This window comes from Natator depressus, chromosome 15, assembly GCF_965152275.1.
Source record: "Natator depressus isolate rNatDep1 chromosome 15, rNatDep2.hap1, whole genome shotgun sequence".
Classification (NCBI taxonomy): Eukaryota; Metazoa; Chordata; order Testudines; family Cheloniidae; genus Natator; species Natator depressus.
In genome coordinates, this window is record NC_134248.1 from 11243848 (window position 1) to 11258398 (window position 14551).

At 46.1% G+C, this 14551-nt stretch overlaps 1 protein-coding gene and 1 long non-coding RNA gene across 2 annotated transcripts in view; one reads left to right on the forward strand and one right to left on the reverse strand.

The window, feature by feature from the left end:
* SPPL3 (signal peptide peptidase like 3) overlaps nucleotides 1-4110 on the reverse strand; it is a 145839-nt gene extending 141729 nt beyond the window's left edge. Inside the window, exon 1 of the mRNA XM_074972395.1 lies at nucleotides 3774-4110. Coding sequence (XP_074828496.1) covers nucleotides 3774-3796 — 23 coding nt within the window. The 5' untranslated portion in view covers nucleotides 3797-4110. The remainder of the gene's footprint in view (nucleotides 1-3773) is intronic.
* An 86-nt stretch (nucleotides 4111-4196) lies between these two features.
* Nucleotides 4197-9237, forward strand: LOC141999278 (uncharacterized). Its single transcript, XR_012641989.1, has 4 exons — nucleotides 4197-4322; nucleotides 5107-5473; nucleotides 7297-8072; nucleotides 8727-9237. It is a non-coding gene; the product is annotated as an uncharacterized LOC141999278 (long non-coding RNA).
* Nucleotides 9238-14551: the final 5314 nt, after the last annotated feature.

The following is a 14551-nucleotide window of genomic DNA, read 5'->3' on the forward strand; positions in this document are numbered from 1 at the left end:
GGATTAATGAACCTGTTAATTCCTAAATAAATAGTAATAAATTAATTTCCATCTCTTCTGTACTGGGCTGAGAAGCCTCCTCCTAATACTACTTCTTCATAACCCAAGAGTTTGATGCCAAATATAGGGACCATTCCACTGCCTGAATCTTCATCCTGAACTTTATAAGTGACCAAATCAGAATTAAAAGGCTACTGACTGAGTACACAATCTGCTTTTTCACTCTGATCCTTCATCCTCCCTGACTCAACACTCACATGGAAAATATTCAGACACACAATGTTCTATGTTACACTTAGCCATAGTATTGGCAGAGGGTGAGATTGAAGTTATAAAGGAAATATACATCTGTTGTGTTAGGTGGAATCCTCATTCTCCTTGTCTTCTGTAAAACCAAGTTTTGGAGAACCTTTTATGGCTTCAGAAAACAAAAAACGAACAGACAAAGAGACCCATTTCCAGAATGGGTAAGAAAAAGGGGGACTTACATCAGGACTTGAAAATTTAGACACCTGCTAATCAGAGACAAATAAAGAGATGCATGCTACTTTCCCTTCCAAGTAGGTTCCAATGGAAGCACCCTAGAGAGAACAGCGTACTCTTTGCACCACAAGCTGCTAGGAAACAAGGAGGGGCTGGGCTTTTCCCACAAAGTTACCATCCACAGATCCTGCTGCCTTCATCCCCTTCTTTTGTATTGGTGTCAACTTTTGTATGTCTGAAGTTTGAATCTTCACCACCTATTAACCTCTGCCACAGACACCCCTGCAGTTACTATGATGGACAGCCACTTCCCCCTCCCTCCCATTGGTGCTCCTAAAGAGAGAAAACTCCTTTCTGATTGATGAGACATTCTCAACACATACCCACTTCCTGGCTTGGAAGATAGGTTGGGGAGATTCCCACTCTGCCTCTACTCACCCCCTTTGCAATACTTCTGCTGTCACCTTCCACCAAAGGAGGAGTAAGCTCATAACTCTGATGCTCATGAGTTTCCAGAATAATTCAATGGTAAATGCATCAGTTCAGTTTCACTGTTGGTCAGAACTTTAAGCAGTAGCACTGAAACAAACTACATTCTTATGAACTTCATTTGACTCCTGCAGGAACTTGACAGAAAAAGTCTCCCCACTCACCATTAGCAAGCATTTTCATTCAACACTTTTTAAAATAACATTTCCTTCTGCCACTTGTTCCACATTGCATATCAAGATTAGGCATTCCCAGGAAAACAGTATTCATAGTCATACCAGAAAATGAATTCTTGTCACTCATTTTGAGGCTAGTACACCTAGTATTACAAAGTTAAGTGACTCTATGATTAACTTTCAGAGTAGCAGCCGTGTTAGTCTGTATTCGCAAAAAGAAAAGGAGTACTAGTGGCACCTTAGAGACTAACCAATTTATTTGAGCATAAGCTTTCGTGAGCTACAGCTCGCTTCATCGGATGCATTTTCCACTGAATGCATTCGATGAAGCGAGCTGTAGCTCACGAAAGCTTATGCTCAAATAAATTGGTTAGTCTCTAAGATGACACTAGTACTCCTTTTCTTTCTATGATTAACATTGATAGTTATGCATGGTAAGATGAGATGATCAAATATTATGCTTCAGGACAGAAGATAAGCCCCGTAGGTGTCAGAAAAATCCTACAACCTTACACCTACAGCCATCCAGTAGGGAAGGTGTTTGGGGTTGGCTGCTGTCAAGGCAGGATACCCAACATACTAGAAATGGTATTATCCTATGGGACAGAAAAGCCATTCACTTTGATAAAGCTGCCCATTAAAGCACAAAAGGAGGCTTAGATCTAGCACATGGAGGGGAAATGAACCACCTACTGCGAAAGACCACAGCAGCACCACGTATTCAACAGCTTTCCCAAGAAACACTAGTTTTCTACTTTACAATAAACATACTACTAGTACCATTAGAAGATTGTGTACAGAACTGTATTACCATACTTATATAAAGAAATCCAGAGATTGTTGACAGCCGTGATGAGTAATTAAACGTTTTGTAGGCAGAGAAGAGTGCAAAAGCTATAATAGAATTGTTCAATTCCAAACTAGGTCTTTGCCATTCTTCTCACTACATTTCCCATGCTATGTTGATTAAAGCCCTACATATAAAGTGTAAACACCAGATACAGTAGATTATATCAATAGATAAGTAAAAGCAAAATACTCAGTCTGTTCTGAGACTCATGCATTATACTGCTATAGCAAGAAAGAGCCACAGTTCTATTAATGTATCAAGTGGTTAAAATCCCAACTAACTCCTATCTTCCACTTCACTTGCTTAACATATGTAGACTACAGAAATAGTAATCTCCTCCGGAATAAAAACTAAAGTGCTTTCAGCGGTTATCTTTAGTATTGTTCTAAAAACAGAACATGTAACAATAACACCACACCTATTTAAAAGAGAAAGGGAATCAAAGGTAGTGATAAAGATTTTCAGAAGCATTTAGAGTGGAAAGGTTCCTCATTGGCTCAACTGAATAAATGCAATGCCTCCTCCGCATATGGTACACCCTAAAGTCAAAAGCTCAAGTTTTTCTTCTTTTAATAATAATCTCATAAAACTTTCAAAAAACGTAAGAACTCTTGCTTTACAACAACAAAATCGCTTAAAAATATGAAAGAGTAAAGCACTACAACGCAAGTACTGCAATATTCTTCCAAGCAATTCAGCTGTTCCTTTGGCACCTTTGCACAATTAGACTATCTGAAATATTTTCCTTTTTAAATCCTTTAAATCATCAAAAGCAAGCTATGGAAGTCATCAAATCTTGAATCCCAACTAGGCCTGACAGAAGATCAGGACAGACACACAATGCCTCCTATTCTCTGTTGCTCTGTTTCACTTCTTCCCACAGAAACTGGCTTCTACACCCTGTTCTTTTATTTCCTGAAGACAATATTATCAGGTTTCAGAGTAGCAGCCGTGTTAGTCTGTATCCACAAAAAGAAACCGATGAAGTGAGCTGTAGCTCATGAAAGCTTAGGCTCAAATAAATTTGTTAGTCTCTAAGGTGCCACAAGTACTCCTGTTCTTTTTACAGTATTATCAGTACGTGAAAAAAAACTCTGCCAGTCTTATCAAGAGAGCTATTCTGATCTAGTAATGGATCTGGAGCTAAAGTTAGGGAGAATTAATACCCACTACCTTTTAACTGCAGGAAGGATGGTTCCCTCCTTACTCTGGGTCTAAGAGGAGTTTAGTGTCACACCTATAGCCACGAACGTGCCCAAGTACCCTAAAAGGACTTCTTGCTGCTACAGAAGCGGCTGAGAGAGCAGCACTCAGTGTTTATAGAGAGGCCTACTTACATTTGCAGCCGTTCAAGGGAGTATCTCCGGTCACTCATTTCTATAAACGCCCGTGCAGAATAAGCGCCCAGTTCCGCAGTTACAGATTTACCCGACACCACAGACCTCGCGCCCAGAGCTCCCCACTGCCTCCTCTGTGGGCTCTGACACACTCCCTTCGGGGAGGGATGGGGCCTTCCAGCCCAGCCTCCGAGCCGCCGCTCCATCCCAGAGGAGAGATGCAGCCCCGGCTCCTTACCCACCCGTCCCCAAGGACGACACCTGCTCCCCCGCACCCTGTCACAAGCCCGTCCCCGCGGGCCGCCTCCTCTCATACATCCCCGCGCCCACCACACAGCCCTGCGCCCGGCCTATCCCCGGGTCCGTAGGAGTCCCCGCCGACCCTCCCCCTGCTCCGCCGCCCGGGGCCTCCTCCGCCGGCCTGGCCCAGCTGCTCACCAGGAGTAGGTCTGCTCCGCCATGGCTGCTGCTGGGCGGCCGAGCTGCGCGGCGCTGGCTAAGCCCCGGCTCCTCCTCCTCACTTGCTCCGGGGCTCAGTGGCGGCCCCGCTGCGGCTCCCGGCCCAACATGGCGGCGACTGTAAGCAGGGAGGGGAGAGAAGGGGTCCCCGCCCGGTGGGGGGGCTGCTCAGTAGCCGCGCCACAGGGCCGTGCTCGGGCGCCGACGACGGGCAGGCCTCATGACCGAGCAGCGGCGACGGCGTCCGGGCTGGGAGAAAGAGAAGGGGAAACTCCGCGTACCCAGCTCCAAGGCGAGGCCGCTCAGACTCCGCTCGCGCACAGGGGGGGGGGGCGGAGCCTCCGGTCGCGCGGGTCACATGCCCACAACACGCTCACGTGCCGCCGCCGCCAGCCCACTGGCGCAGAAGCATTAGGGAGCCTGACGCGGTTGGGCGGTGGGCCTGCCCGCACTCTGTTCCCTGGGGTCCTCCAGGGCGGAGAGGTAGAGCCTTCTGCCGGGAGTGCGACCGGTTCACTTTCCCTGGGGGTGAGGTCGTGTTGCCTATTTATTCCCCGCTCGAGAACTGGGGACAGGAGCCATCCGGGGGGGAGAGTGAGCTAGTCACTCCGCTCAGTGCTGGGACATGGAGCCTTCCCGAGGGGGGGAGTCTGAGCTAGTCACTCCGCTCAGTGCTGGGACATGGAGCCTTCCTGGGGGGTGGGGGAGCGTCTGAGCTAGTCACTCCCCTCAGTGCTGGACATGGAGCCTTCCCGGCGGGGGGGAGTCTGAGCTAGTCACTCCCCTCAGTGCTGGACATGGAGCCTTCCTGAGGGGTGGGGGAGCGTCTGAGCTAGTCACTCCCCCTCAGTGCTGGGACATGGAGCCTTCCTGGGGGGTGGGGGAGCGTCTGAGCTAGTCACTCCCCTCAGTGCTGGGACATGGAGCTTTCCCGGGGGGCGGGGAGAGTCTGAGCTAGTCACTCCCCTCAGTGCTGGACATGGAGCCTTCCTGGGGGGGTGGGGGAGCGTCTGAGCTAGTCATTCCCCTCAGTGCTGGGACATGGAGCCTTCCCGGCGGGGGGGGAGTCTGAGCTAGTCACTCCCCTCAGTGCTGGACATGGAGCCTTCCCGGGGGGTGGGGGAGCGTCTGAGCTAGTCACTCCCCCTCAGTGCTGGACATGGAGCCTTCCTGGGGGGTGGGGGAGCGTCTGAGCTAGTCACTCCCCCTCAGTGCTGGGACATGGTGCTTTCTGGGTGCGTGTGACCTATTTATTCCAGGTGGGTGCAGGATTCGAGACTGCTCATTCTGAGCTATTACATTTCCCTTGCAGTGCAAGAAAACTGCCTAGGGAGTAGAAGTAGGGTCGAGCCTGCACCCGGCCCCCTTCTTCGCAGCTCAGGGGGACAGTATGAGCCCGAGAAGCCACGCCCACCGCATAAGGGACTCCGCCCAGCACGGCTGCTTTGGGGGCGCGGTTCTCCTCTCCGTCTGCAAGGAACCACCTTACCTGCCCGGTGCAACTGCCTTTGCGGCGGGATGTTCCTACGGGCTGATCTCCTCTCAGCTCTTCCGCCTTTATATGTAATCGGAGTAAACAACGTATTAGGAAGGAGCAGAGAGAGTCTTGTACCTGATTCGAACCCTAAATGGTGGAAACAGAACAAAACTGGGCAGAATTCTGACCCGTCACACATCTGGTTTGTTTCTCTTAGTTCACTTGAGTTCTGCTGGCAGTGAAAGTCTGACTACTTGTTGGAAATCCCTCCTTCCAACTGGAAAGCTGTTTTGGGAAATGTTAGCTGCAGTAGTTGGGAGTCTGTATGGAGGGAATGGCCTTGGTAGGATCAGGTAGACTGGGAAGCTCTTACAGTGTACGATCAGTCTCTAAGAAAATGGGGGTAGACTCAGTGGAATGGGGAAATCTCAGGGAGTCTTTTAGTAGTGAATAGGGTGAACCCTGGGACCAGAGCCTACACATCAGAAGTTTGAAGGTGACATCCATTTTCAGGAGGGAGGGTGTGTCTGAGTCTAATTTATGCATATCTTTTTCTGACATGTTGCAGTTTGTGAGCCCTGAGAGTAATAGAGCCTGTTTAATAATTTAGGGCTGAGATGCCTAGGAACATCAGAATTGGCATATGAGATTAGACCTATGGTCCGTCTAGTTCAGCATCCTATCTCTGACTAGCCAGCACCCACATGCTTCAGAAGAAGATGCAAGAAACTCCACAGTAGGCAGATGTGGGATAATCTGCCCCTCTCCCATGAAAATCTCATCCAAATCCCTAAAACTGGTTTAAACCCAGAAGCATGAGGTTTTATATTCTGTCCAAAATTTTTGTTAGCATTAACCATATAAATGTCCAGTCCTTTTTGAATCTTTCTAAAGTCTTGGTCTTAATGACATCCTGTGACAATGAGTTCCACGGTCTAATTTTGTTTTTTTTAAGTGTAAGAGGTTTTCCTGGGTTTCCCTAGCCACATTTCCATCTCTCTCATTCTGCTTGTAGAGTGCCATGTAATTGGTTGGTTGCCACCTTTCCCAGAGGTGACAATATTTGAGTGGGGTCATGGATAGATCTAGGACTCAGTCCTGTGAGCTCATGAGCTTCCTCAGTCAAAAGAAGTTGATAGTGAATGCTGGGTTTGGATATGTTTAGATATTTATTTAAAAATCTGGCGTGGTAAATGTAACTTTTGTTTCAAATCAACTTGGTTTTTGTCAATAGGCAGATGAGGTATGGGATCTGTGCATAGAGAGAGAACTGCACTCCTCACAGTTCCTGAGGTTGCTACTCTGTTGTCTCCCTCATTACCTGGAAATGCTGAATTTATAACAGAAGATGCTATTGGCATTTAATATGGATGTGCCAATCCAGCAATGCATGTATCTCATTAGCTTGTTTTTATTACTCCTCCTTGCTCAAGAAATATCCAGTAGTAGCTTCTATGTGATTCTTCAGTCCGAAAAAAAAGAGGGAAACTCCCCTCCTCCCCAAATTTACCTGCAGGGTGATCTCCTTCCAGTGCTGGGGGAGAACATGAGAGAAACACACTTACAGGGACTGTGGAAAGGAGGGGATACGCATGCATGCACACAGCTTGTCTTTTTGTCTATAAAGGCCAGACTTTATCTGCCTTGGGGGAGGGGAAACAAGCTAGAGGCCCAATCCTGCAGTCCTAACTTCAGTGGAACTATTGGGGTGAGGAGGATCACACCCTAATTTAACACAACTATATTTCTATTCCCTCTTTTACACACCCAGATATACATATTGAAGCCTTGAAAACCAACTGCTTTTCCCATTGCTGTTTCAGTTCCACAAAACTCGTGTCACTTCACAGGGATGTGCTACTTCTGAGGAATAAGTGTGTTTGTTTGTCGGAGGAGGGGCAGTTGATGAATATTATGTCTTTGGTATAATGATTCTGAAATTTTAGAATTCTCCTTTAATTACATTCCCTAGTATGTTTCAGAAAACTGACACTTACAGAGACATCTTTGACTTTTTCTTTAAAGACAACAAAGGAGATTAAAGAAACCAGAAGCTCAAGATTCTTTTAGGAAAGCCTGCAGGGGGACAAAAGAATATTCAAAACATCCAAACATGCTGAGACAAAATGCTAAATGGATGTCTCACTGTAACACCAAACACAATGTCAAAACCATCTGTCAGGGAGAAAACTTGTCACCTGTTGATATGACTTGTCCCTTCCCTCTTCTCTGTCTGAGCCCTGGTCTACACTACGAGTTTAGGTCAAATTTAGCAGTGTTAGATCGATTTAACCCTGCACCCGTCCACACAACAAAGCCATTTTTGTCAACTTAATGGGCTCGTAAAATCGATTTCTGTACTCCTCCGCGACAAGGGGATTAGTGCTGAAATCGACATCACCGGGTCGAATTGCCAAAAAAATCTCCAAGGGCATGAAGGACAGAGGCTATCACAGAGACCCGCAGCAGTGCTGCGTGAAACTTAAGGAGCTTAGGCAAGCCTACCAAAAACCCCAAGAGGCAAACGCCCGCTCGGGGTCAGAGCCCCAGACATGCCACTTCTATGATGAGCTGCATGCAATTAGGGGGTGCCCCTACCACTGCCCCACCCCTCTACATGGACTCCTGCAAGGGGGGAGTCTCACACAACAGGGATGAGGATTTTGGGGAGGTTGAAGATAGCACACACCAGGCAAGCGGAGAAACCATTCTACCCGACAGCCAGGAACTGTTTATCACCCTGGATCCAATAGCCTCCCAACCCGGGCTCCCGGACCTTGAAGGCGGAGAAGGCACCTCTGGTGAGTGTACCTTTGTAAATATAATACACGGTTTAAAAGCAAGCATGTTTAATGATTACTTTGCCTTGAAGACTTGGGATGCATTGGCAGCCAGTACAGCTACTGGAAAAGTCTGTTTATGTGTCTGGGGTTGGGGTGGAAATCCTCCAGGGACATCTCAATGAAGCTGTCCTGGAGGTATTTCCAAAGCCTTTGCAGAAGGTTTCTGGGGAGGGCAGCCTTATTGTGTCCTCCATGGTAGGACACTTTACCACGGCAGACCAGTAGCACGTAGTCTGGAATCATTGCATAAGAAAGCATGGCAGCGTGTGGTCCCGGTGTTTGCTGGTATTCAGGCAACATCCGTTCTTTATCTCTCTGTGTTATCCCCAGGAGAGTGATATCATTCATGGTCACCTGGTTGAAATAGGGGAATTTTATTCAGGGGACATTCAAAGGTGGCCGTTCCTGCTGGGCTGTTTGCCTGTGGCTGATGAGAAATCATCCTTGCTGTTGCCACACGGTGGGGGGAGCAGTGAGGCGATCATCCCAGAGAATTGGGTGTGAGGGGGGTTAGTTGGGTTTGTGCGGCACGTTAACCCGAAAACATAAGCCCCTCCTTTTAAATGGCCAATGTGTTTTTCAGTTTTAATCTCCCTTTTTTTCCTCCCACAGCTGCAGATGTTTCAACGCTGCGACTAGCATCTCCGTCCCAGAGGCTAGTGCAGATAAAAAGGCAAAAAAAACGCACTCGCGATGAAATGTTCTCTGAGCTCATGCAGTCCACCCAAACTGAAAGAGCCCAGCAGAATGCATGGAGGCAGACAAGGCAGAGCCAGGAAAGCACAAAATGAATGCAAGGACAGATGGCTGGAGCAACAGGAGAGGTGGTGGCAGCATGATGAAAGGAGGCAGGATGCAATGCTGAGGCTACTGGAGGATCAAACTGATATGCTCTGCCATATGGTTGAGGTGCAGGATCGGCACAGACCGCCACTGCAGCCCCTGTGTAATCAACCACCCTCCTCCCCAAGTTCCATAGCCTCCTCACCCAGATGCCCAAGAATGCGGGGGGGGGGCCTCCGGGCACCCGACCACTCCACCCCAGAGGACTGCACAAGCAACTGAAGGCTGGCATTCAATAAGTTTTGAAGTGCGGTGTGGCCTTGTCCTTCCCTCCTCCCCCACCCCACCCGGTGCTTCCCTCCTCCCCCACCCCTCCCGGGCTACCGTGACAGTTATCCCCTTATTTGTGTGATGAATTAATAAAGAATGCATGAATTTGAAACAACAATGACTTTATTGCCTCTGCAAGCGGTGATCAAAGGGGGGAGGGGAGGGCGGTTGGCTTCCAGGGAAGTAGAGTGAACCAAGGGGGCGGGTTTTCATCAAGGAGAAACAAACAGAACTGTCACACCATAGCCTGGTCAGCCATGAAAGTGGTTTTCAAAGCTTCTCTGATGCGCAGGCGCACCCTGCTGTGCTCTTCTAACTGCCCTGGTGTCTGGCTGCGCGTAATCAGCTTTGTTCATTCAGATAAACTTTACTCCCTGTTACTTTGTTGAAACTACTTGCCTGAGTAAGGATTTTCAGGTTTAAGCCCTTGGACATCAATCCAGCCTTGCAGTATTTTTCACTATTCTCGTTAACATGGCAGAGAGTAAAGAGCTAGTATTAAGTGACAGGTGGCCGTAATGTAATTGCCTTAGAGATGGAAGAGCTCCACCTAGGGCTGGAATAAATAGCCCTTATAGTGTATGTTTAAGGTACATGCAGAGACTGCACTCATTAATATAATGTTAATGACTGTAATTATAGTATTTTTCTTTTTGCTGTTGTCCTCAAAAAGATTTAATAGGGTGCTAGAGCATTCTCCTTACATACCACATCCAAGCACACTTAATTCCTCCTGAAGTGGACAGTGCAGTATCAGGAGCTGGGTTACTTGGTCTTATTTGGATGGGAAAGGATTCAGGACCTATAATTTTGTCAGTCTTATTTATTGTATTGAAACAGAGCAGCTTTGTTTTGGGAGGTTGACCTGTGGTTACAGAACAGGATTGGGAGCCATGGGTTCTCCTCCCAGTTTTGTTACTGGCTCTCTGTGTAACCTTGAGGAGAGTCACTTCACAGCTTTATGGCTCAGTTTCAACATCAATCAAATGGAGATAACAACACTTCCCTACCTCACAGGAGTGTTGGGTGGACTGATTAGTTACTTACAGTAAAGCTCTTTGAAAAAGGAAAGTATTACATAGGAGCTCAGTGTTATATAAAATATTTGTCTTTCCTTTGAGGAGGAGGGAGCACCCAAAATACCTGTACAATTAAAATAGTGCTTATTAATAAAGATGACATTTGGGACTTGTTTGAGGGCTTCTCCTTCTCTGTCTGTACCCCTAAAGTACCACGTATCTATGCCATGAAAACTGTTAAAGATGCATCATAGATGCATGATGGAGTGTGGAATGTCATCTCCTTCCCCTCTTTCCTTCAGAGGTCTTGGACTGAGCCAGTCAACCCTGCAATATTGCCACACTTCTACTTCTAGACCCTCTGCAAAAACTTTTTGCAGACCAAGGTATCCTGATCAGACAGTAGAGGAAAAGCCAAGGAACATCTGACCTAAGTAGCATGTACCCCATACAGCTCGTAAAGCCTGTGAAAAATTGGTACTATAAAATATGAAGTAGAAATACTTGAGGAGACACTTGCTCAGTTTTCATTCCTGATGGGGGAACACTGTGGCAGGTGGAGGCCCCAGTCACCACTGGAGAGTTGAGTACAACCATTCATCAATACCCAGCAGCTGCACAGCCAGGAGCTAATTGTGCTGCCACTGCTGAAAAAGTAGTGGGTCAAGGCATGAACACAGAACAGTAAGATCCTTTCTCTGTACCCCACCAGGAAAGGGTTGGGATGCTAATACAATGATTAGTGCTCATGTGACAGAATCACATGGCATGGAAAACAGCCTGTTCCTACTAACAGTTATGGTGATAAGAGTCCACCCCCAAGGAGGGAAAAAGCAGGGGATTTTTCCTTTAAATCATCCCTGACTGGGCCACCTTGCAGCTTCCTTCTTTCTATTTAACAGTATATTTCCATCTGCTCTTCCGTTAGGTCCATCCTCAAACACACATATACTATTTCTGATACATTCCCTATTCCCACCCCAGCAGGCATGGGACAACAATTTGGGATAGAGTGGGATAAGAATGGAGGAGAAAGTCACAGTCAAAATCCTGGGCTATGGAGCTTGAATAGCTTTGCAGGGAGCCCAGATAAGCCCTGCAAAATACACGCAGCAGGACCCCCTCTCAGGGGAAATCATTTTCTTTCCCCTGAACAGTCTCACTCTAAGTAGCAATTCACTATGACCAGAACTGAAATTGGAAAACTGTGACATAGTGAGGAATTTGGGACTTTTCATTCTACTGCGCTGCAAATAGAGTTTCACTGGGAACAATTCCCACCATACTATGCATCAGTTTGTTCAAACAATTTATTTTCACAAGTCTTTACATGCAAGTAGAGCATAATCTCCTGCTCTTTTCCACTATCCGAGGGGAGTGTAAATCAATACTTCAAGTACTTTTCAGTTCTTCAGATTAGTTTCCTGGACTCTTCTGGGACTGGGGCATAAAACAACAATTCTGGTATCCATACAACAGCAGCATGCATGCTGACTACCCATGCTGCAATGGTTTCTAATTGTACAGTCTTGAAAAACTCTACTTACCTGAAGTGAGCTGTAGCTCACGAAAGCTTATGCTCAAATAAATTTTTTAGTCTCTAAGGTGCCACAAGGTGCCTCCTTTTCTTTCTACTTACCATCCTAGTTTGAAGCACAGGTGATTTTACCTGATGGGCAATTAACGTATCATTAGATTTTCAGACGCAACATGGTAAAAGCAGGCAAGTAGAGTTTGTGCCTAGGCTAGTAAACATTCATGACGATTTTGCAGGCATGCTCCAGCAGCATTACACAGTAACAATGAGAACAGTTCACAGGGCAGATGTATTCCTTTCTGCAGAGCCAGCACGCACACACTCTTAGCAGTGTGGGGTGGGGCATTGCTTGCATTCCCCAGATTATTTTCTTATCCTATATCTCTTTCACAGCATCTCCTCAGATCTGCAAGAGATGGAGAGCTTTACTCTGAGTTTCAGTGATATCAGAGTCTGACATTACAGTCGCTCTTCAAGAGAGCTGCACTGCACTGTACCGCATCTTGAACACAGACTGCTGTAGTGCCTAGACCTGTCAGAGCCATTTCAGTGCTGGTAGCAAACAAATAAGATCCTTCTTTGTCCCTGTTTGCATAAGTAGCTCCCAGGGCACAGTAAGGTAACAGCATGGGAGAGAACGGATGGTAGAGGGGAATCAGATAGCACCACTGACGGCACAGAGCCCTCCCCCATCACCTAAAAAGCTTGGCTTTTATCAGGTGTCAGTCTAACAAACCCAGTCTTGATTCCTCACTGATGGAAATAGAGAGATAAGAGCGGAGTGGCCTAGTGTGAAATGACCACCTTGCAGACAGAGACATTACAGGAATGGTTGTCAGCTCTTTGGAGGTTTGGGGGGAGAAGAGAGGATGGAAATGAGCAGGGAAAGAAGGCAAAAATCAGAAATCCAGTCTTAGAATTTATCTCAGAACTGCAATGGGTTCTTCTGCATTCAAGATCTTAATATGAATCTCAACAATGTAGATGATTTAAAATTGTGCTCCTACCTCTGTTTATCCAGGCAGGTCAAAGAATGAAAGGATGGCATATTTGTGTGCACATCCTCCTCAAGAGAGAGAGGAAACTTGAGATAAATAAGACTTGTAGTTCATCCCCTCCATCTGCCGCAGGCCAGTGCAGGGTCATTCCCTATAACATACTTTCTCCATTCTTTGTCCAGTCTAATTTTACATGTCCGTTAGATCTTCAACTATTTCCCTAGAAAGATGGATCGTCAAGGAAGGGCATCAAACACCTGTTTTCTTGATCTTAACTGCTCCCTGCACCATGTGGTGAAGGGAATTAAAGAGGCAAGACATTGCTCTGCTGAGGACAAGGCTCCAGGTTCGGTACCTACCAAAAATTAGCTGTTTATTCTCCTACTCTACTACAAACTAATTTCCCATCATAATCTCTTCATAATCATGTATTTTGGTACCCCTTCCATCCAGTGAGGTGTTCACAGTTTGCACGAACAGCTGATATGTAACCCTGTAAAAAAAAAACCAACCAAACGTTATCCAGGATTTCTCACAATCCCACATGTTAATTAAGAAAAGGAGTACTTGTGGCACCTTAGAGACTAACCAATTTATTTGAGCATAAGCTTTTGTGAGCTACAGCTCACTTCATCGGATGCATACTGTGGAAAGTACAGAAGATCTTTTTATACACACAAACCATGAAAAAATGGGTGTTTACCACTACAAAAGGTTTTCTTTCCCCCCACACCCCACTCTCCTGCTGGTAATAGCTTATCTAAAGTGATCATTCTCCTTACAATGTGTATGATAATCAAGTTGGGCCACTTCCAGCACAAATCCAGGGTTTAACAAGAACGTCTGGGGGGAGGAGGGGTTGGAAAAAACAAGGGGAAATAGGTTACCTTGCATAATGACTTAGCCACTCCCAGTCTCTATTCAAGCCTAAGTTAATTGTATCCAATTTGCAAATGAATTCCAATTCAACAGTCTCTCGCTGGAGTCTGGTTTTGAAGTTTTTCTGTTGTAATATCGCAACTTTCATGTCTGTAATCGCGTAACCAGAGAGATTGAAGTGTTCTCAGACTGGTTTATGAATGTTATAATTCTTGACATCTGATTTGTGTCCATTTATTCTTTTACGTACAGACTGTCCAGTTTGACCAATGTACATGGCAGAGGGGCATTGCTGGAAATGGCCCAACTTGATTATCATACACATTATAAGGAGAATGATCACTTTAGATAAGCTATTACCAGCAGGAGAGTGGGGTGTGGAGGGAAAGAAAACCTTTTGTAGTGGTAAACACCCATTTTTTCATGGTTTGTGTGTATAAAAAGATCTTCTGTACTTTCCACAGTATGCATCCGATGAAGTGAGCTGTAGCTCACGAAAGCTTATGCTGAAATAAATTGGTTAGTCTCTAAGGTGCCACAAGTATTCCTTTTCTTTTTGCGAATACAGATTAACACGGCTGTTACTCTGAAACCTGTTAATTAAGAGTGAGCTCCCCGGGCACAAATCATCATAATCATCATCCTTTGCACTTATAATAGCTCCTTTTCACCGTAAAAGGGGGATTAGGAGGAGGAGGACAGCTTCCCTATCTGGGAAGAGGAAGGATAGTGAAGTTAAATTAATTCATGCCAGTAAAGTACTGACACACTCAGCTAGAGATGTAGTAAAATAGTAAATGATTATTAAAGGAACTATTGCCCTGTTTTTCCTTTGCTAATGTCACTGTGGCTGTTACATTAATGGAACTATATGGGCTCCGTCTGGTGGTC